Source organism: Pituophis catenifer, unplaced genomic scaffold (assembly GCF_029215685.1).
Source record: "Pituophis catenifer annectens isolate HBS135680 unplaced genomic scaffold, rPitCat1.0.hap2 SCAF_3, whole genome shotgun sequence".
NCBI lineage: Eukaryota > Metazoa > Chordata > Lepidosauria > Squamata > Colubridae > Pituophis > Pituophis catenifer.
In genome coordinates this window covers 104,410,055-104,432,016 of record NW_027256883.1, presented here as the reverse complement: position 1 = coordinate 104,432,016, position 21,962 = coordinate 104,410,055, and the positions used below count along the sequence as shown (strand labels likewise).

The window sequence follows — 21,962 nt, the reverse complement described above, 5'->3', positions numbered from 1 at the left end:
TTTCATCCCATCTCCAAGGCTGTCATGCCCTGAGGGTGAATTTCTTTTCATCTCAGAGATTCTCAAGAAAAAACTTGTGGCATCACATTGGTCACTGGTGGACTTCGGGTTAGGGGGGTTGGGCTTGGGGAAATGAAAGAATGCTGTTTCATCATGCAGGCTTTTTCAGATTTCACCTTGTTCTGCAATCACTTTTCTCTCAGTAAAAGTTCTTCTGATTCAACTTAATGGATTAGGAATCTTGCTTTCCTGAGAGACTAGCTGAGGCAGTTCCTTACATTAGGCAAAATCTACAAAGTCAGTCAACCCGGAGAGGCACACTCTGTACACAATGTCAGCCCAAGACAGAGACCAGGAGGAATCTGAATGCTGGGGGGAAGCCTCATCCAGACCTCTCCCTGGGCTGGACCTTTCCCAATGGATGGAGGAGGTTGGAAGACTCATCCAGATCCTGGTGGTCCATTGGAGTCAGAAAGAAGTAAGTTTAGGAAGGAAGAACCAAGGGCCATCATCCGAGACAGCTGGCAGTGAGAGAGGCAATTAGACCTGGAAGAGCTCAAGAAAGAGGACGAGGAAGGCAAAGAACCTGATCAAGCAGACCTAATAATGAAGCAAGCCATGCGGTTCATGATGAATACCTTCCAAACCCTCAAGAGACGTGAAGCACATGCCAAGGCTGCTGCTGCCAGCAAGGCCCAGTGAACCCAAGAGGAGGAGGATGGAGGGCAAGCTTCAGTGCTAGACACCATGCATGGGGTTTTGCCAAACCCAGCTGCTGCCTCAATTGTGGCAGGCGCAGCACCTAGGGGAGTCGCCAGGCCTTCTGTCCCTGTAGGCAAGTCGATAATGAGGTGACAGCCACACTTAAAGCCGCCCTCAAAGACAACAAATAGTTCCAAATCCATGGAAACGTTTGTTCAGTCCAGATGGGTTAGCCTGGGTGGGGTCTAAACTATATGTACCAGAAAGCCAGAGGCTGTTGGTCCTGGGGAAAAGTAATGAGTCCAGGTCTGCTGGGCACTTTGACTTTGTAAAAACTATATCAAAAGACATCTCTGAAGAAAGACATTGAAAGCTATGTGGCAAGTTGCCCCATCTGTGCCTCTGTCAAGCGTCAAAAGGGAAAACCCCTGGATTCCTCCAAACAGTAGCAGAATCGTCAGCACCCTGGAGAGAGATCTTGATGGACTTTATTGTGGAGCTTTTATATTATATTTTATGTTATATTATATCTTATACAATTATGTGGGTATTGACTGATCTATTTTCTAAAGAAGTGCATTTTGTCCCCAGTCAGAAGATTCCCTCAGCACGGAAGTTGGCCAAATTATTTTTACATCATGTCTATAGACTACACGGAGCCCCCAATGCATTATCTCTAATAGGGGGTGCAATTAACTTCTAAGTTTTGGAGGGAATGCCTAAAATTACTGGGGACTGATCAGGAACTGAATTCAAGTCACCAACCTCAAACTAATAGGGGTTGTGAACATACAAACTCAATACTCGAACAATATCTTAGGTCAGTGATGGCTAATCTTTTTGCCATCGCGTGCCAAAAGCATGGGGAGCATGGGGGTGTTGTGCACGTGTGTGCCCACACCCATAATTCAATGCCACCCCGCACCCCCACACGTGCATGCGACATCCCCCCGCGCTACCCCCGCTTTTGGCACATGATGGCAAAAAGGTTAATGGTGGGCCCGGTAGGCCCATTTTTTTGGCCTCCCCAGACTCCAGAGGCTTCCTTGGAGCCTGGAGAGGGTGAAAACAGCCTTCCCCACCCCCCCAGAGGCCCTCCGGAGGCCAGAAATGGCCGATTTCCCGACTTCCAGTGGGCCCGGTAGGCCCAAAAATCAGCTGGCCGGTGCACACATGCGCGCTGGACCTGAGCTAGGGCAATACTCACGTGCCCACAGATATGGCTCTGCGTGCCACCTGTGGCACCCGTGCCATAGGTTTGCCATCACGGTCTTAGGTCAGGGGTCTTAAAACTTTTAAAACGGGGCCAATTCATGGTCCCTCAGACTGTTGGGGGGCAGGACCTGCTGGGTGGACGTGGCTAGGAGATCATGTGACTTGGTGGACGTGGCTAGGAGGTCATTAAATTAAACTTTAATTTGTTTTGCTCCTGGGGGTGTTTTATTTCTTTCTTTTTTTTTTTTGCATGTTGCTATTATGGATGACTTCTTTTCTCCGAGCGATTGCGCACTCCGGCCCCCAATGCGTGACTCGTGTCCTGGGTTGTGTAGAGCCTCAGGCCCAGGGTCCGCGGCTGATGTTATGTAATGCCAGGTCGGTGGTTAATAAGGCCCCCCTCATCTGTGATCTTATTTTGGAGGGGGATGCAGACCTGGCAGGTATTACGGAGACCTGGTTGGGCCAAGGGGGGGGTCCCCCTCGTAGAGATGTGCCCGCCAGGTTTCCATGCATTTCATCAGCCAAGGGCCCAGGGGAGGGGTGGGGGAATGGCGGTGATCATTAGGGAGAGTCTTTGTCCGAGGGAGACCACTGTTCCTCAGATGTGAGTCCCTTTGTGTGAAGTGGGGCCGTGCGGTGCAGATGGGTTTGCTGACTACGTACCTGGCTCCCTGCCACGTGGCAGCGACCCTGCCCGAGCTACTCGACGTCATTGCCGGGGTGGCGGTCGATACCCCCAGTCTTATTGTCATGGGGGATTTCAACCTCCCATCCGCAGGTGAGGCGTCAGAGGTGGCTCGGGAGTTCATGGTTTCCATGATGGCCTTGGACCTGACCCAGTTAGTTCAAGGCCCCACTCACATAGGGGGACACACTCTGGACCTGATTTTTATCGCTGGTCAGTGGTTGAATGATCTTGGTAGAGGGGACCTAGATATTAAACCCTTGTCATGGACAGATCATTCACTCCTTCAACTAGACTTTCCTACCGCCTGCCCCCACCGCAGGGAGACGGAACCGACCAGATGGTTCCATCCCAGGCGCCTGATGGATCCCGAAAGGTTCCTGACGGAGCTTGGGCCGTTTCCTGAGACTCTAACACACGACTCGACTGAAGAGCTGGTGGCCGCCTGGGAAAGGGTGGCTGCTGGAGCTTTGGACCGCGTCGTGCCTTTGCGGCCTCTGACCCGATGCCGATCTCAATTAGCTCCTTGGTTCTCTGAGGAGCTGAGAGAGATGAAGCGTCGGAAAAGACGCCTAGAGAGCATTTGGAGGACTAGTCAATCCGATTCCGACCGAACACAGGTGAGGTCTTATATCAAGACCTACCTAGTGGCGATAAAAGCGGCAAAATCTAACCATTTTTCCGCTCTTATCGCATCTGCAGAGAACCGCCCAGCCGCCCTGTTTAGGGTGACCCACTCCCTTCTTCGGGGGGGAGTGCGGGAAGATCCCTTGCAGGGTCGTGCTGAGGATTTTGTGCAATTCCTGCACGATAAAGTTGCTTGGATTCGGGATGGCTTGGACTCCCGATTGGATGAGTCCACGGGAGGAGACCGGGGCAGGTCTTGAGAATGTTATCTGGGAGGAGTTTGATCCTGTGACTCCCGAGGATGTGGACAGGGTTCTGGGTAAGATTAGTGCCGCCACGTGTTTATTGGACCCGTGTCCCTCCTGGTTGGTACTGGCCTCCCGGGAGGTTACACGAGGCTGGCTCCAGGGGATTATAGGTGCTTCTCTGGGTGAGGGTGCCTTTCCTGCTGCCTTGAAAGAGGCGGTAGTGAGGCCCCTCCTCAAGAAGCCTTCCCTGGACCCGGCTGAATTAGCCAACTATCGTCCAGTCTCCAACCTTCGTTTTGTGGCGAAGGTTGTTGAGAGCGTGGTGGCACGACAACTTCCCCGGCACCTGGATGAAGCTATCTATCTAGACCCGTACCAGTCGGGCTTCAGGCAGGGGTACAGCACAGAAACAGCATTGGTCGCGTTGGTGGATGATCTCTGGAGGGCTCGGGACAGGGGTTGTTCCTCTGTCCTAGTCCTATTAGATCTCTCAGCGGCTTTTGATACCATCGACCATGGTATCATGCTGCAGCGGTTGAGGGGGTTAGGAATAGGGGGCACCGTTTTGCGGTGGTTCTCCTCCTTCCTCTCCGACCGCTCGCAGTTCGTGTTGGCAGGGGGACAGAGGTCGACCTCGAGGCGTCTCGCATGGGGAGTGCCGCAAGGGTCGGTCCTCTCGCCCCTCCTGTTCAACATTTATGTGAAGCCGCTGGGTGAGATCATCCGTGGTTTTGGGGTGAAGTGCCATCTGTACGCTGATGATACTCAGCTGTACATCTCCACCCCAGACCACCCCAACGATGCCCTTGATGTGATGTCTTGCTGCCTGGAGGCCGTGCGGGTCTGGATGGGGAGGAACAGGCTCAGACTCAACCCCTCCAAGACCGAGTGGCTGTGGCTTCTGGCGCCCCGATATAGTCAGCAGGTGCCATCGCTGACTATTGGGGGTGAATCTTTGCCCCCCACGGAGAGGGCTAGCAATCTGGGTGTCCTCCTGGATGCGCGGCTGTCTTTAGAAGAGCATATGACGGCCGTGGCCAGGGGGGCCTTTTATCAGGTTCGCCTGATTCGCCAGTTGCAGCCCTTTCTGGATCGGGACGCCCTGCGCACGGTCACTCATGCCCTTGTTACTTCCCGGCTGGACTATTGTAATGCTCTCTACATGGGGCTCCCCTTGAAGAGCACTCAGAGGCTCCAACTGTTCCAGAATGCGGCCGCGCGGGTGGTTATGGGCGCAACCCGTTATGCCCATGTGACACCCCTCCTGCGCGAGCTGCACTGGCTCCCGGTGGTCTTCCGGGTGCGATTCAAGGTGTTGGTTACCACCTTTAAAGCGCTCCATGGCATAGGACCCGGGTACCTCCGAGACCGTCTTCTGCCACCAATAGCCTCCCACCGACCAGTTCGTTCCCACAGAGAGGGTCTCCTCAGGGTGCCATCAGCCAAGTTATGTCGGCTGGCGACGCCCAGGGGGAGGGCATTCTCTGTGGGAGCCCCAGCCCTGTGGAACGAACTGCCCCCGGAAATTCGTAAGATCTCCGACCTCCGGGTGTTTCGCTGCGCATTGAAGACCCTGTTGTTCCACCAGGCCGGACTATCAACACAATAGTTTTAAATTGGGGTATTTAAATTTATTGGGGTTTTAAATTTGAGCCACTTATTTAATTATTTTAAATTTTATATTATTGTTTGTCTGTGTTTTTAAATAGGCTGTACACCGCCCTGAGTCCTTCGGGAGAAGGGCGGTATAGAAATAAAATTATTATTATTATTATTATTACTAGATTGTTTTTTCAGTTGTTTAGAAGTCTAGTGGTCTACTTCAGGAAACTCAGTTTTGCAGCAATTCTTTTCTGCCCGAAGGAGCTTACAATCAACAAGTCTTTCTCTCTCTCTCTCCCTCTCCCTCTATCTCTCTCTTTCTCTCTCTCTCCCCCTCCCTCCCTCCCTCTCTGTGTCTCTTGTCTCTCTCACTTACTCTGTCTATCTCATTCTCTTTTTTCTCTCTCTTTCTCTCTCTCTGTCTATCTTCTGGAGATGGGGGAGGTAAAAAGAATGGGAGGCGTGGATGCCCCGGGCGGCCTCAGTGCGCTCCGTTTTTTGTCTGCAGAGTGCTACTGGAGGTGGGGGAGGCCATTTTTGGTCTCCTGGGGCATCCGCACACCCCATTTTTTACCTCCCTGCCTCCAGTAGCACTCAGCAGGCCAAAAACAAGCTCATTTTTTTGGTTCCCGGGGCATCCACGCACCCTGTTTTTGATCTCTCCCGCCTCCAGAAGCACTCTGCCGGCCAAAAATGTTGGCCTTACCTTCCAGTTCCAGCCCGCAGAGCTTGTGAAGGTAAGTCCTCTGCTCGGCCAAAGGGTGGGGGCCGGCAGGTGGGTGGGTCAATGTGGGTGGGGCAGCCTCATGATCCTGCATGGATTGGATTAATTGCTTCGGCAGGCCGTATCCGGCCTATGGGCTGTAGTTTTTGAGGACCCCTGTCTTAGGTGTTACATCAATTATAAGCAAGGTAATTGGACTGATTTGTTGCCCTTTGCTGAAGTGGCGTACAACAACTCTGTGCATAGCAGCACAGGATTCACTCTTTTTAGAGTGACTACTGGGCAAGACTTCAATCTTATGCCCCTTAATTAACCCCCAGTCGCATCGCTGAAAGAGTGGGTCTCCCAACTGCGAAACACATGGCCAGTGGTGAGGAAAGCTCTGGAGGATAGTCGTAAGTAGCAGGCCGAGAAGAAGCATGCAGAACCCAAGCCGTTTAAGATTGGCGGCCATGTCTACCTTTCCACCTACTTCCTGCAATCATTACAACCATCAAAGAAGCTGGGACCTAAGTTTGTAGGTCCCTTCCCAATTAAGTGCATCATTAACCCAGTGACTGTAGAATTATATTTGCTGAAGTCCCTTCGAAGGATTCACCCTGTGTTTCACTATAGCTTATTGAATGAAGACAGAGATCACGTTTCCCCTTAAACCTGAACTTTCATCAGTCCCAATAACTTTAATGGTAAAAGGAAAGCAGCACTTAGAAATCAGGGAAATGCTAGATCCCCATAGACATAGGGGAACCCTTCACTTTTTGGTACCATGGAAGGATTTCCCGACAGCTCAGAATTAATGAATTGACCATTGCCATGTTAGAGCTCCTAAACATGTTAAACGTTTCCATAATCAGTACCGGACAAACCTAAATGACATTCCTTTTGTTTTCTATTTCTTCTCTCCCTGTTTGTTTGTTTGTTTGTTCTGTTCTCCAGGACTAACAACACTGTTCAGGGCACAAGGCTGCCGCAGTTTTATCTGTGTGTCAGATCCACCATTGTGTCCTATCATTCTGTTGGGGGGGGAGGAAGCTTGCTGGCATTTTAGCTTGCTTTTTACTTTTGCTGTAACCACTTGGGAATTAGGGAGAGGGAGCATCTTTGGAGACAGAAAGGAGGGAGGGGTGTCTTCAGAGACAGAGAGAGCTCTCTCCCAGCCAGTTTCAGCCTGTCTCCAAGGCCATCATGCCCTGAGGGTGAACTGTTATCTCTTTGTATCTCAGAGATTGTCAAAACAACCTTGCGGCATCACATTGGTTGCTGATTAGGGGGGTTGGGCTTGGAGAAACAAAAGAATGCTGTTTACATTGCACGGGCTCTTCAGATTTTGCCTTGTTCTCCTGCAATCACTTTTCTCTCGATAAAATTCTTTTGATTCAACTTAATGGATTAAGAGTCTTGCTGAGGAAGTTCCTTACAGTAGTTTTGTCAAAAATTGCATGAATGATGTGATCATGCTGTTCGAAGGTGGGGTCAGGAAGCTTAAGCATGGTGCCAGCCATTTAGCCAAGTTGTAGGTAGGGGTATCTCTTAGCACTACACTAGGTCTGAGGGGGACTCTTTATTTTGTGTATCTTGGGGAGTGTCATGGCCCCGTCGGAGCCTGAGTCCGAGGAGGAGGATGAGACAGAGCTAGGGTTGATGGAGGAATGACCGGAGGTGCAGGACGAGGCAGTCCCGGATCCCTCGGGCCTGGGAAGGGTCGCCAGTGAGGGAGAGGGGGTGCAGGAGGACCAGGCGAGGGGGGAGGACAGGGCAGGCAGTCGAACAGTGGAGCAATTACCTCCCCCAATCCCTGAGAATGGAGAGGAGACGGGATCAGCGCAGGGCAACCTGACAACTCAGGAGGAGGGCTCCCCACCCGTCTTCACAAGGCTCACCTGGGGAATGAGATTTAAGGAGATGCTGTTGGGAGGGGCATTTGTCAGGAACAAGTGTTGCTTTTTCCAGCCTCATGTGCTGTTACCAACATCTGGATACTTTGCTGTCTTGTTATGTCGGCTGGTGACACCCAGGGGGAGGGCCTTCTCTGTGGGAGCCCCTGCCCTGTGGAATGAACTGCCCCCGGAAATGCGTAAGATCTCCGACCTCCGTGTATTTCGCTGTGCCCTCAAGACCCTGCTGTTCCGCCAGGCTGGGTTATCAGTGTAATGATTTTAAATTAGGGGTTTTAAATTTTGGGGGTTTTAAATTTGAGCCGAAACTATTTAATAATTTTAATTATTTTTAATTGATGTCTGTCTTTGTGCTTTTAATAGGCTGTACACCACCCTGAGTCCTTCGGGAGAAAGGCGGTATAGAAATAAAATAATAATAATAATAATAATAATAATTATTATTATTATTATTATTGTTGTTGTTGTTGTTGTTGTTGTTGTTGTTGTTGTTATTTGCCATCCTGGCCTGGCCTGGCCTGGCTACGTGCGAGGTCACAGTGATACTCCAGGTGGTGCTGCAGTACCAGTCAACTCTTAATGTGACGAGGACTCCTTGGAACCAGCTTCCCTGAACTGTGGCTGCTCTCAGAACTGAGCTGCTCCTCTGGACTAATAGAAGCCAGGAACTATTGGAGGTGTGTGTTTAGAGCTTTGCTCCTGGACTTGCAGTAGTGGGTGGGACTTTTGAGGGCAAGTTAGAACAATAAAGGGGAGTTATGTCTTCATTCTGGCTGTGTTGTTTTCGTGCCCACCCCAGATCATAACAGGGAGTCCATAAAATCTTGCTGGTGCGATATCTGTTGCTTTCATTTTCCAACATTTTTTTTCCATTATACAGTTGTTTTGTTTGAGTTGGCTGAGATAAGCATACAATTGTGGGACCATTGTTCTCATCTCTGATGTCTTTGTTGGCCCATATGTTGAGGAATCATTGAGCAGGGTGAATGTCTTCATATCATAATCTGTGTGGTTCGTCGAGCAGCTTTTATCTGCCAATAAAATAATGTCCTGATATTGTTTTAGGTCTTTCAAGCTGTGTTGCTCCTTTAGGCTAAGCATATTATTTGGTTTGTGTGTGACCAGCATTGCCGATAGTTTTTGTCTGATAGCATGTTTTTCTGGCCCTTCTATCTGTATTCTGTTAAATATGAATTCTAATTTATGTACCACATAAATATGACTTATTGAATAGCCCAAATCATGCATTCTGGTAGAGAGAAGGTTCCTGAGGATGGACTCCAGCATGAGTCTGAAAGCTTGGAAAACTAAATCTCTTGTTTTGGTGACTGACCCAGATTGGATCTTGCAACATTATACGGGACACAGACCGTATTTTTCAGAGTATAAAATGCCCCGGAGTATAAGACACAGCTTAGTTTTTGGGGAGGAAAATGGTCGTGGTGGTGGTGGGGGAAATCTGCCTACCAGGTATTCATCTGGCTAGTGTCCTTACTCTGGTCAGCTTCAGCACATTAGTGTGCTGGGTTTTTATCCCCTGCTTGGGGGTAAAAAAACAGCTTCTAAGACACAGCTGAGAGGAAGCAATCACTTCACTCGGCTAGCGTCTAGTTAGGGCTGAAAAAAGCTTCTAAAGAACAGCTGAGAGTCGAAGCAAAGCATGGAGAAAGCTTGACTCGCTAGTGCCTCGTTAAAGCACAGTGGAGAGTTAAGGGAGCAGGTAAAGCTTGGAAGATCGCTCACTAGTGCCTCGTTAGGCCTGAAAAAAAGCTTCGAAAAAGGTATATTCAGAGTATAAGAGGTACCCAAATTTTCAGCCTCTTTGGGGGTGGGGGAAGGGGTATTTTATACTCCAAAAAATACAGTATAGTCACCTTCATTCATAGTCAACTCTGATAATCTTAACTAGTAAGAGCCAGGGAAATGCATTGTACTTCAGTTTTATCAGTTTGCTAGTGTGAAATTAGTTTTTTGTGTAAAAGGAAACAATCATGCTTTGTTACTTCTTTAACTAGTTTGATTAAAATATGATTTACAGAGTGTTTGGAACTAGCATGGTTGAAGAATATGAAGAAATTGCTGATTCACAATATCATTCTGAAAGGCAAGAACTCTTTGATGAAGATTACGGTAAGCAGTTGCTCACAATTTAAGATAAATTATAGTTTCCTAATAATCAAGGGAGGACTTACCTGGAAGACTCGTTTTCAGTTATTTATGAATTAGAGAACAAGCCTGAGTTAATAAGTAAGTAAGGTAATCAAAAGAACTACACAAGTGTAGATATTTAATTTTGTAAAAGGAAAACTTTAAGGAATTCATATTAAACAGTTAGAAAATTGATTACTCTCTATAAATCCCATGTACACACATTCACATTGCAAATTTATCTGCACATTGTATTTAACAAATTAACAGACTTGGAAGGGACCTTGTAGGTGTTCTAGTCCACCCCCGCCCAAGCAGGAGACCCTACACCAGGGGTCCTCAAATTTTTTAAATGGGGCCAATTCACAGTCCCTCAGACTGTTGGGGAGGGGTGGCCTATAGTTTGAAAAATTGGACTAGAGGACAGCTTGTTTCCAGAGGTTGTGGGTCCTCCATCACTATAAGTTTTTAAGAAGAGACTGGACAGCCACCTAAGAGTTTGAAACGCTAGGGTCTCCTGCTTGAGCAGGGGGATGGACTAGAAGACCTCCAAAATCGCTTCCAGCTCTATTCTGATTGTATTACAATGAAAGAGAGTTCTGGCTGCATTTGTTAGGCCCAAAAGACAGAACTTCACTGGACAGGCAGCGAGACCGAGTAGGTAATGATGGCGGCGGACAGTTCGGAGAATCGGTAGCAAAAATCCCTCCCCCCCTCCCACAGCCTCCAGCTTGCTTACCTTCGCACGCCTGCCTTGCTTTGCTTGCTATAATCCCTGCAATTCATTGCATCAGCAAGCAACTGAATCTCCGTGCCTGCAGTCAAGCTCATCGGTGAGCAGCTCTATCTGCCTGCCTGCCTGTAAGTTTTTTTCCCCTTTGGGAGCTTTAAAAAATAGTTAATTGGGGGGTTTTTTAGTCGTTCTTTTTTTAGACCCAGCCATTTAAAGTTTAGGAAGTTTTAAATTTAGCTGCTTTTATATTAAAATAAAATAAAATAAAATAATATTTGTGCAGCTTTCTGAGATTTTGTGTGTTTCTGTAGTGTTTCACTCTAACTACACAAACACACAAAATCACACAAAGCTGTATGTCGAATTTTGTGTGTGTAAAGTGTGAAAGTTGGTTTTTGGACTTTTTGTGCCTGTGTGAGGTTCCTGCTTGCTGCAGGGGCCATTTTGGGTCTAGCACAGCTGCTTTTACATTGTGGGTGAGCCAGTTGTGTTGTGTTGTGTTTTGTAGGTTAAAAAAGGGCAAAGAAGTGACATCGACTTGGCCACACCCAGCTGACCAATAAGCCATGCCCACCCACTCACCTGACCACCAAGCCCTGCCCACTAATTAAGCCATGCCCACAGAACTGGTAGCGAAAATTTTTAGATTTCCCCCCTGCCTTGAACCTCAAATCCACCAAGATTTAATATGCGGAGAGACCAATGCCCCACATTACAGGATCAATCCTCAAATCTATGACCTGTCAGAATAATTGAAGCTGCACTAGCCCTGTAAAAGCATGACAGCCGATTCAGCTATTTCCCCCCCCCCCACACACACACACACAAAAGTGTGAAACGACACCAGAGGTTGCTCTCCTTGGCAACCGATTCAGTACCGGATCCCTTTCCAAACAACCAATCTCTTGCAAGACAAACCCTCCACCAAGATCCCAATGGCAAGGATTCCATGGGGCGATTCCCAGGTCGCTGCAAAAGCAGCCATCAGGACAGGCAGCTCAGGAAGAAGCCTCTAGACTTTTCCACTTAAGCCGGGTCTCCATGCAAGGAAGGGAGCCCCAAATACAGGGCAAGACAGTGAAAGGAAGGAGGGGGAGGGGGGAAATTCCTGGCTGTAATCCCCGTGGCAAGATTTCCTGCTTGCAAAAGGGACAATCGCTTCTGGCTCTTGCAAAGGCAGGGAGTTCCCCAGCTCCGGCCAAGGATGCCAGCAATCCAGAGGGGGGTGGCAGGCAAGGAAGGGAACCCCCTTTTTGCAGACCATCCGGGAAGAGAAATCACCCCTGCCCCACCACCTGCCTCCCCTTTTTTTCTGCCCTGCAAGGGTGGGGGGAGTAAGGAGGAGGCGCAGAGGCAGCAGGTGAGATTGCAGCCCAACCCAGCAGAGGGGAAGGAAGAGCCAGCTGGGAACGCATCATCCCTGAGGGAGAAGTCCCCTACCCACCCACCTATCAAGCCACCCACCTACCCACTGCCCCGGCGTCATCATGCAAGGCTGACAGCCATGCCACACACCTGGCCGCCACGCATCAAGTCTGCAACCCTGGGCAGGAGGAAGGAGGCACGTGCAGGGCCACACCAAGTCTGGATTGGAACCAGGTCTTGCAACCTAGCACCCGGGGATGCCCTCTTGACTGCCCAGCTTCCCCCCTTCCTCCTTTCTGTCTCTACTGCACATTGCTTGCAATGCAGCACACATGGCTTTCATTTGGCGGCTGCGCTCTTCCCAGCTCAGTGGGGGGGGGAGGGATCTGGGCTGGGTTTCCAATGCAAGACAGTTCACCCCGTTCTCTGCCCACCCCCAGACCAATTGATCCTCCCCCCCTCTCCTGCCACACCTCCCCTCCTTCCACCCATGCAACAAGAAGAGGTCTGCCTGCCTCTCCATTGCAATGGGCACACTTGCATGCAAACACACTTCCCGGCGAATGCAACAGGTGTGCTTCTCCCTTGCCCAGCCTCCCAGGGGTCTAATTCAAGATCCTAACTGAACCCTCCGGTGCAGCAAAGCAGCGAAACAGGAAGAGCACCGTTGGGGGGATTTGATTAAAAGCCAGATTCTCATTTCAGTCCGGTGCTCTGCTTTTTTTTCCCCCACCCCCAGGGAATACCCTTCCCCCCCACTCCCCTCCCTAAGCTCCCTACCCCGAGAGCACACATTTGCTGCTTTGCCTCTAGACCGATCGCTAGTTGGGCACCTCCCCCTTTAAAAAAAAGGTCTGGACTCCTAACCTTCCCATGCATTCAAGGCCCCCGCAAGCCTCCATGCTGGCTGAATCCCGGCACATCCGTGCCTGATCCCCCCACCTCGCTTTTTCTTCCTTTTTTTCTCCAAAATGCTCCCAATTCAACACCCCTTTGAGCAAAGAGGAGGAAAGGGGAGGCTGTGGCAAAGGAACCTTTAAAAAATAAGGAAAGAAAAAAAAAACCTTGGTCCCTGGCCCCAGCGATTGACTTCCTAAACTAGAGATGGCGAACTTTTTAGATACCGAGTGTCCAAACTGTGTGCATGCACATGCCCAAACGAAAAGATGCACGCGCGTGCAAATGCGCATGTGTGCAAACGTGCGTGTGTGTGAACATGCACGTTGACATGCACAGACATGCACACATGCGCTTGTGTGCGAACGTGCGTGTGTGTGAACATGCACGTTGACATGCACAAACATGCACACATGCGCAACAGAGACCCGAAGACCTGCTGGCCGGTGGGAGGCGGGGCATCCCAACACCGGCAGTGCAGCAAGAGGTAAGATCTTTTTCTTTCATGAGCTTCTGTTTCGTCATTTGCAGGGAAACAGAAGCTGATGAAAGAAACGCCATGGACAGCGTGCGTTCCAGCAGAAAGGGTTTAACGTGCCACCTCCAGTATGCGTGCCATAGGTTCTGCGTGCAGGCCGTCATTGTTTCGGCGGGTTGTATCTGGCCTGGGGGCCATAGTTTGAGAACCCCTGCCCTACACCATTTGTAACAGGTAGCAGTCCACAAGCTTCCAGTGATGAAGCTCCCACAACTTCTGAAGGCAAGCTGTTCCATTGGGTGATTGTTCTCACTGTCAGAAAATGTCTCCTTATTTCTAGGTTGAATCACTCCTTGATCAGTTTCCATCCATTATTTCTTGTCTGGTCTTCAGGTGCTTTGGAAAATAGCCCCTCCTCTCTATGGAAGCCCCTCAAATATTGGAACACTGCTATCATGTCACTCCTATTTCTTTTCTCTAGACTAGCCATACCCAAATCCTGCAACCGTTCTTCATATGTTTTTGTCTCCAGGCCTTTTAATCATCTTAGTTGCAGTTCTTTACACTTTTTCCAAAGTCTCAACATCTTTTTTCTAATGTGGTAACCAAAACTGTATGCAGTATTCCAGGTGTGGTCTTACTAAAACTTTATAAAGCAGTGCTATTACTTCATATGATTTTGATTCTATGCCTCTGTTTATACAACCAAGGATTGTATTAGCTTTTTTGGCTGCTGCCGCACACTGCTGACTCATGTTTAAGTGATCATTGACTAGGACTCCAAGGTCCCTCTCACAGTTACTGTTTTTGAGCCAGGTTTCTTCTAATCTGTACTTGTACCTTTGGTTTTTCCTGCCCAGCCTTGCTTTTCTCCGCATTAACATTCATTTTGTTGGATAAATCCCATTGTTCAAGTTTGTCAAAATCTTTTTGGATCTTGAGCTTGTCTTCTTGGATATGGCTTTTCCTTCCAGCTTACTGTCATCTTCAGATTTGATGAGTTCCCCTTCCATTCCCCCATCTAAATCAGGGATCCCCAATCTGGGGGCCATGGCCCACTACCTGGCTGTGGTCTAATCACCACCAGGCCGTATGAGTGGCTGGCCGGTGCATGTGCATCTTTGTGCATGCATGGCCCCATTAGCTCAAGGCTTGTTAAGGGTGCTTGCGCTACTCGCATGACCCTCATTGTGGGCAGTCACAGTCCCACTCGTTGAGACTTATTGCAGGCTCTTGCAGCCCCACTTGCGAGAGGGTTACTGCAAACATCATGGATGTTTGTGTGCATGCACATGCATGTGCACCTGCCCCTACCAGAAAATCATCCCCTTTCCCCCCTCTCCCTACTCTGGGCCATCAACCTGGAAAGGTTGGGGAACTCTGATCTAAATCATTTATGAAGATACAGTACTGGGCCTAAGACAACCTTGTGGTACCCCACTGCTTACTTCCCTCTATGTAGATTTAGTGCCATTAAGGACTACTTGTTGAGTACGGTTTGTCAGCCAATTATAAATCCATGTTTTCTAGCTTACTGAGAAGTAGGTTGTAGTCTGTCAAATGCCTTGCTGAATAAATGTACTATGTCCACAGTATTTCGATGGTGTACTAATTTAGTCACTTTGTGAAGGAATGAAATAAGATTGGTTTGGCATGATCTGTTTTTAACAAACCCATGCTGGCTACTAGTTATAACTTTATTTGTTTCTAGAAGTTCACAGATCTGTTTTTTGATCATTTTTTCCAGTGTCTTCCCAGGTATTGATATTAAGCTGATTGGTCTATAGTTTCCTGCGTATGTTTTGTTTCCTTTTTTGAAGATGAGAATCCCATCATCTCTTTTCCCTCTCTGGTAGTTCCCCAGTGCTGGGATGTAATCCATCAAGTCCCGGTGATTTATATTCATCAAGGTCAGACAGGTGTTCTCTTATCATTTGTTGCTTGTTTTAATTTTTATTTCAAGTCTGTCTTTTACATTTATCCTTTTGGTATGTTTGGCCATAGTTTCATTTTGTGTGAAAACTGATGCAAAGAATGAGTTAAACAACTCTGCTTTCTCTCTACTGCCTGTTACTTCCTTGCTATCTTCTCTCATTAATGTCACCTTGACTTTTTTCTTGTTATTTACTGTATATGTTGAAAGAAACTTCTTTTATTATCTTTGACTTTTGTTGCAAGTCTTTGTTCATTTTGAACCTTTGCTTTCCTGATTTCATCTTTCAAGATTCGGGCTTTATGCTGGTATTTTTCCTTAGTTGTGTGTACCTCTTTCCATTTTTTGTAGTTATCCTTTTTGTCTTTCAGTTTATCAGAGAGATCTTTGTGCAACCATACTGGTTTCTTCTTGGATTTCTTCTTTTTCTTTTCAGTGGTATTTGTTGGACTGGGCTTTATGATCATATTTTTCAGTGTTTCCCTTGCTTCTTCTTTTTTTTTTTTTATAAATTTTTATTATAGTTCAAAAAAACAAAAACAAATGTATAATAGTTTTTCTATCACGGTGTAACATCACCAAAATATTCATGTATATATACACCAATAATCAGAAAGTAAAAATAGAAACTATTTATATATTCTTACATACAAATTTACATTTCCAATACTTATTGATTACCATAATTATACCATCTATAATTATAATCCAACATCATCCTTTATCTTTCTCCCATCATTTCTGGATCCAATCATACCACATGTTCCAACTATTATAAAAATCTGAGTCTCTTTTATCCTTGAACAGTTTTGTAAGTCTGTCGGACTCTGCACATTCCATGATTTTATAATTTTTTTTTTAATTTTTTATTTTTCAAAAACACAAACAAAACAAAACAAAACAAAACAAAACAAAACAAAACAAAACAAAACAAAACAAAACATAAAAACATTATCATTCCATACAATTATAGTGTATCAGTCAGTGGCATTTTTGTGCTCCTCCTCTCTTCAATTTATCACTAAACATGCTATCTTATTTCCAAAAATTTCAACATCCATTTATATCATAATTATTTCCAATTCTTATTCTCTATCCTTTGGTAAAATAAATCCCATATCAAATAGTATTGTCTATCTTCCTGCTCTCTTATTTCAAATGTCAATTTACTCATTTCAGCACATTCCCTCATTTTCTTAATAATTTCTTCATCATTAGGTAACTTTTCTCCTTTCCAGTTTTTAGCAAATACAATTCTAGCTGCTGTCAAGAGATTCACAATTAAATATTGCAGTTCTTTATTATATGTCTCCAGTATAATCCCTAATAAAAATATCTCTGGTTTAAAGTCAATATGTCTCTTTATCATTTTTCCAATCACGTGTGTATCTTAGTCCAATATCTCCTTGCTTCTGCGCATGTCCACCACATGTGGTAATAGGATCCTGGGGTCTCATGACATTTCCAACATTTCTCCGATTTATTCTGGAACATTCTGGCTATTCTTGACGGGGATAGATGCCACCTGTAAAATATCTTATACAAATTCTCCTTATATGCTGTAGACATTGTCATTTTATAATTATATGACCACAATTTTTGCCATTTCTCTAAATCAATACCATAGCCAGAATTCTTCCCCCATGCTATCATTGATTCTTTAACTTGTTCTTCTTCCAATTTAACCTCTAGTAAATAACCATATAGCTTTTTAATTACGTGATCATCAGAACCCAACAAAATCTTGCCTAAATTAGTCAATACATTATAAAAACCTCCTTGTTTAAGATCTTCTCGATATCTAGAGAGTATTTGCGTGTATGAAAACCAATCCATCTTATACCCTTGATCTTCTATATCTTGCTTTGATTTAAGTTCACCCTTTTCATCCAATAATTCCTTATATCTTATAATTTGTTTCCCTTTAAATGCCACGGGATACGAAAATGCTTCAATTGTAGATACCCAGACAGGTATCTTCAAGTAGTGATTTTTTTGTCTTCTCCCAATTCAACCATACGGCTTCACGTATTTTATGTCTTCTAAAATACCTCTGTGTTTTAGTTCCTTTATACCACAGAAAAGCATGTCATTCCAACAACAAATCATGTCCCTCCAAATTTAACAATCTAGTATTTTTTAATGATATCCATTCTTTAGTCCACATTAAACTAGCTGCTTGATAATAAAGTTCAAAGTTAGGTAAACCAAAACCACCCCTCATTTTAGCATCTTGTAACAACTTCATTTTTATTCTTGCCTTTTTCCCCTGCCAAATATATTTCAATATCATTTTATTCAAATCTATAAAAAATTCCTTGTCCAACTTTATCGGAATCATTTGGAATAAATATAAAATTCTAGGCAAAATATTCATTTTAATAGTTGCAATTCTCCCAATTAAAGATAGTTGCAAATGTCCCCATTTTTCCAAATCTTGACCTATCTGTTGCTTAACCTTATTGTAATTATTTTCCTTGAGGGAACTACACTTTGCTGTCAATTGTATTCCCAGATATTTTACCTTATTCGTAACCTGCATACTTGAAATCTCCATCAATTCTTCTTTTTGCTTTTTCAACATATTTTTAGTCATTATCTTTGTCTTTTCTTTATTAATTTTTAAACCAGCTACTTCTCTAAACTCTCCAATGCTTTCTAACAGTTTATTTATTGATGTTAATGGTTCTTCCATAATAAAAACCAGGTCATCTGCAAAGGCTTGCAGCTTATATTCTTCTTTTTGAATTTTCATACCTTTTATCTCCTTTTCTTCTCTAATATTTCTATTTAAGACTTCCAATGTCAATATAAACAATAGTGGGGACAGTGGACATCCTTGTCTAGTGCCTTTTTCTATTTCAATAAATTCAGACAGTTCTCCATTTATCATTACCTTGGCCTTTTGTTTTATATATATAGCTTCAATTGCCTGAAGAAATTTTTTCCCAAAGCCCATCTCCTCCATTTGTAACATCATAAACCGACAATTGACATTATCAAAGGCTTTTTGTGCATCTAAAAATATCAAAACCATCTGCTTTTCAGGATGCGCTTCATAGTATTCGAAAGTATCTAAAATTATTCTTATATTGTCTCGAATTTGTCTTTTTGGCAGGAATCCATTTTGGTCAGAATGTATAAAGTTATTCAAATATCTCTTAAGTCTTTCTGCCAATATTGTTGCAAAGATTTTATAGTCTGCGTTTAACAGGGATATAGGCCTATAGTTTTTTATTTGTTGGAAGTCTGTTTCTTCTGTATATATCAAATAATAATAATAAATTATTATTATTTCAATAATAATAGGTAAGAATAGCATCTCGATAAAACTTTCCTGTCATTACCTAATAATATTTTATCCAATTCTTGTTTCCCATGATATATCCCTTCACTCTCCTGATCTTTCTTCCACCTTGAGTGTATTTGGATGTAGGCCCACCAGTCTATATTACACCCCTCCGACCTCAGTTGTTCCCATGTCTTCAGTCTGCCCTGAGTATCCAAAATGTCTTCATAGACATTTCTCATAAGACCTTCTCTCCTTTATATAAGGTTGGGTATACCAGGGCCTCCTGGGTCGAAATCCAACATGGTATCTTTAGATACAACTTTCTCCTAAGTCTTTCCCAGGTATCCCTTAGAGTCTTACGTAAATAATGATTCCAAAAATACCTCGGTCGGGTTGACTGTCCTGGCCATAAAAAGTGGTGCCAACCGTGTTGAAGGCCGTGGCCTTCTACCGCCAATAGCCGCCTCCTTTTCAGGGCGATCCAGTCCTTCACCCATATCAGAATGGCTGCCTGATGGTAAAGCTCCCAATTTGGGAGTCCAAATCCCCCTCTATGTGTAGGCTTCTGCATCATCCTAAACTTAATCCTTGATTTTTTTACTTTGCCAAATAAATTTAGAAATAACTCTGTTCAAGGTGTTGAAAAATTCCCTATCCAGACTTACCGGGGCAGTTTGGAACAAAAACAACCATTTGGGGAGGATGTACATTTTGACGGCAGCTATCCTTCCCATAAGAGATAGTTGTAAATTTTTCCACCTCTCCAAATCTCTGACTGTCTGATTATAAAGGGGAACATAATTATCCTCCTTTACCGAAGAACACCTTGGTGTCAACCAAATTCCCAAGTATTTTATTTTATTAATTATCTGCATCCCCAGGAGTCCCTCCAACTGACATCTCTGCCTCTGTGTCATATTCTTAACTAATACTTTCATTTTTTCCTTGTTAATTAATAATCCTGCTACTCTCCCAAAATCCCTAAGTACCTGTAATAGTTTTGGCCCTGATTCTGATGTATCATCCAGTATGAAAACTAGATCATCCGCATATGCCTGAACTTTCACCTCCTCATGCCTAACCCTCATTCCTCTTATTTCCGTATTCCTCCTAACCTCCCTAAGCAATGGTTCTAGTGTTAGTATAAATAATAGCGGAGAGAGTGGACAACCCTGCCATGTACCCCTATCAATCCAAATCTTCTCTGTTTCCTCCCTGTTGATTAATACTTTTGCTGTCTGTTCACGGTAGATTGCTTGCACTGCTCCCATAAACCTCTCACCGAAATCCATATATTTCATTTGGGAAATCATGAAATCCCAACTCACTCTGTCGAACGCCCTTTGGGCATCGACAAAAATCAAAGATAACTGTTTATCCGGACAATTTTCATAGTACTCTAAAATGTTCATCATCATTCTCATATTATCATGTAGCTGTCGGTTGGGCAGGAATCCATTCTGATCTGGGTGAATAAATTAGTTAAGAAAACATCCAAGTCTCGCACCTAAAAATGCCGTAAATATTTTATAGTCCGAATTAAGCAATGAAATCGGTCTGTAGTTTTTAATAAGTGCCTTTCTTCAGTAGAATAGATATATAGGCCTCTGACCAAAATGCCGGTATTTGGGAGTCTTTCATCACCCCGTTAAATAGTTCCACCATGCGCTTACACAGCACCTCAAAACCCATCTTATATACTTCTACAGGTAATCCATCCAACCCTGGTGTCTTCCCATTCGCCTGTTTTCCCATAATCAATTCTACCTCACCCTCAGTAATTTCTGCGTTAAGCAATTGTTTCATTATCCCAGTGATTTTTGGCAAGTCTGTGCTCTCCAAATATGTCCAAATGTCTTGTTCCCCTTCTTCACCCCTTTTATACAACTGAGTAAAAAATTCTTGCACCACCCTTCTCTTACCTTCCATATTGACATGCAACCTTCCACCTTGATCCTTTAACCCCTCTATTCTTTGATTTTCTCTCTCCTTTCTTAAAAGATAGGCTGACCACCTCCCTGGCTTGTTGGCATTCTCAAAGTGATTTTGCTTTGCCCATTTTATTTTATTCGCTAGTTCTTTCTGATCCAACAGTCTAATTTGATGTTAAAGGGTTATGGTCAGCCCATTCGTTAGCGCCAATTTCTACCTCTGAAGTTATATCATTCGAATCAGGTGACATCCAGATCATATCAATGCGTGACCATGAATGATGCCTGGGGGAGAAATAAGTATATTGTTTTCTTCCAGGGTTCTGCAGCCTCCAGACATCATATATACCAAATTCCTCTCTTATATTCTCACATATCCTTGGTAGTACCCTCTTCACATCTCTCCCTCCTCCTTTCTTTTTCCCAGAGACATAATCTTTGGCCTTATCTATAACAGCATTGAAATCACCCGGCTGGCAAATATATTCATATTCCATTTCTGTGAATTTGTTATATAAATTTTCATAAACGATCCTTTGGTTACAGTTAGGGTCATAAATGCAAACTAATAGAGACTTCCGCTGGGCAGTCTCCAATTCCAGCATTAATACTCATACAGCATTAATACTTCCTGATCTGCAAATACTTTCTTAGCCACCAAATGATGCTGTACATAAATCACCACTCCTCTTTTTTTTTGATCAGCTAATGAAGTAATTTTTTTACCTAATCTAGAATTTTCTAATAGGCTATCTTGGGACTTTTTTATATGTGTTTCTTGTAAACAAATAATATCATATTTTCTTAATTTATTCATTAACCTTTTTCTTTTGATAGGCGCGTTTAAACCATTATTTACCAATAGTAAGCGTACGTTTTCTACCATCCCTTTCCTCCTAGTCAGCCCTTACTTTCCCGCTGTTTGAGCTTTTTTCATCTGTCTTCTCTCTTTGTGCCGTCGCTGTTCCTCCTCTTCCTCAGTCCTCCTTTCCGTTCTTTTTGTCGCTTTTGCCTTTACCCGTTCTCATATTATCCTCTTCCTGAGACTCCTCCAAACTTCTACTTTCTACCTCCTCCTCCATATCCAAATCCGCCATATTAAGTTGTTCAAAAAACTCTCTTGCATCCTGCAGGTTCCTTATTCTAATTTGTCTATCTCGCCAAGTCATCAGCAATCCTTCCGGTAGGAGCCAATGATAGGGGATTGCCTTCTTCCTCAGATGTAAAGTGAGAAATTGGTACCTCCTTCTCTGCTCTCTGACCCGTCTCGGAATTTGCTTTAGGATCGCCACATGGTGGCCCCTATAAGTAATAGTCTAGTCTCTCGTACGTCGGAAAAATTCCTCACATAAGGTCGTCTTATTAAAACGCACATGAACTTCACGGGGGAGATTGCGCCTCTTCGCATAACTAGTAAACACCCTGAATACTTCGTCAATATCACATTGTACTGAGGCTCTGTCTACTTCCAGGGCTCCTGCTAC

At 44.8% G+C, this 21,962-nt stretch overlaps 1 protein-coding gene across 1 annotated transcript in view; it reads left to right on the top strand.

The window, feature by feature from the left end:
* The window catches only part of SUCO (SUN domain containing ossification factor), a 257,495-nt gene that overhangs the window by 146,329 nt on the left and 89,204 nt on the right, over window positions 1-21,962 (top strand). Inside the window, exon 14 of the mRNA XM_070940885.1 lies at window positions 9,740-9,831. Within this exon, the coding sequence (XP_070796986.1) occupies window positions 9,740-9,831 (92 nt within the window). The remainder of the gene's footprint in view (window positions 1-9,739; window positions 9,832-21,962) is intronic.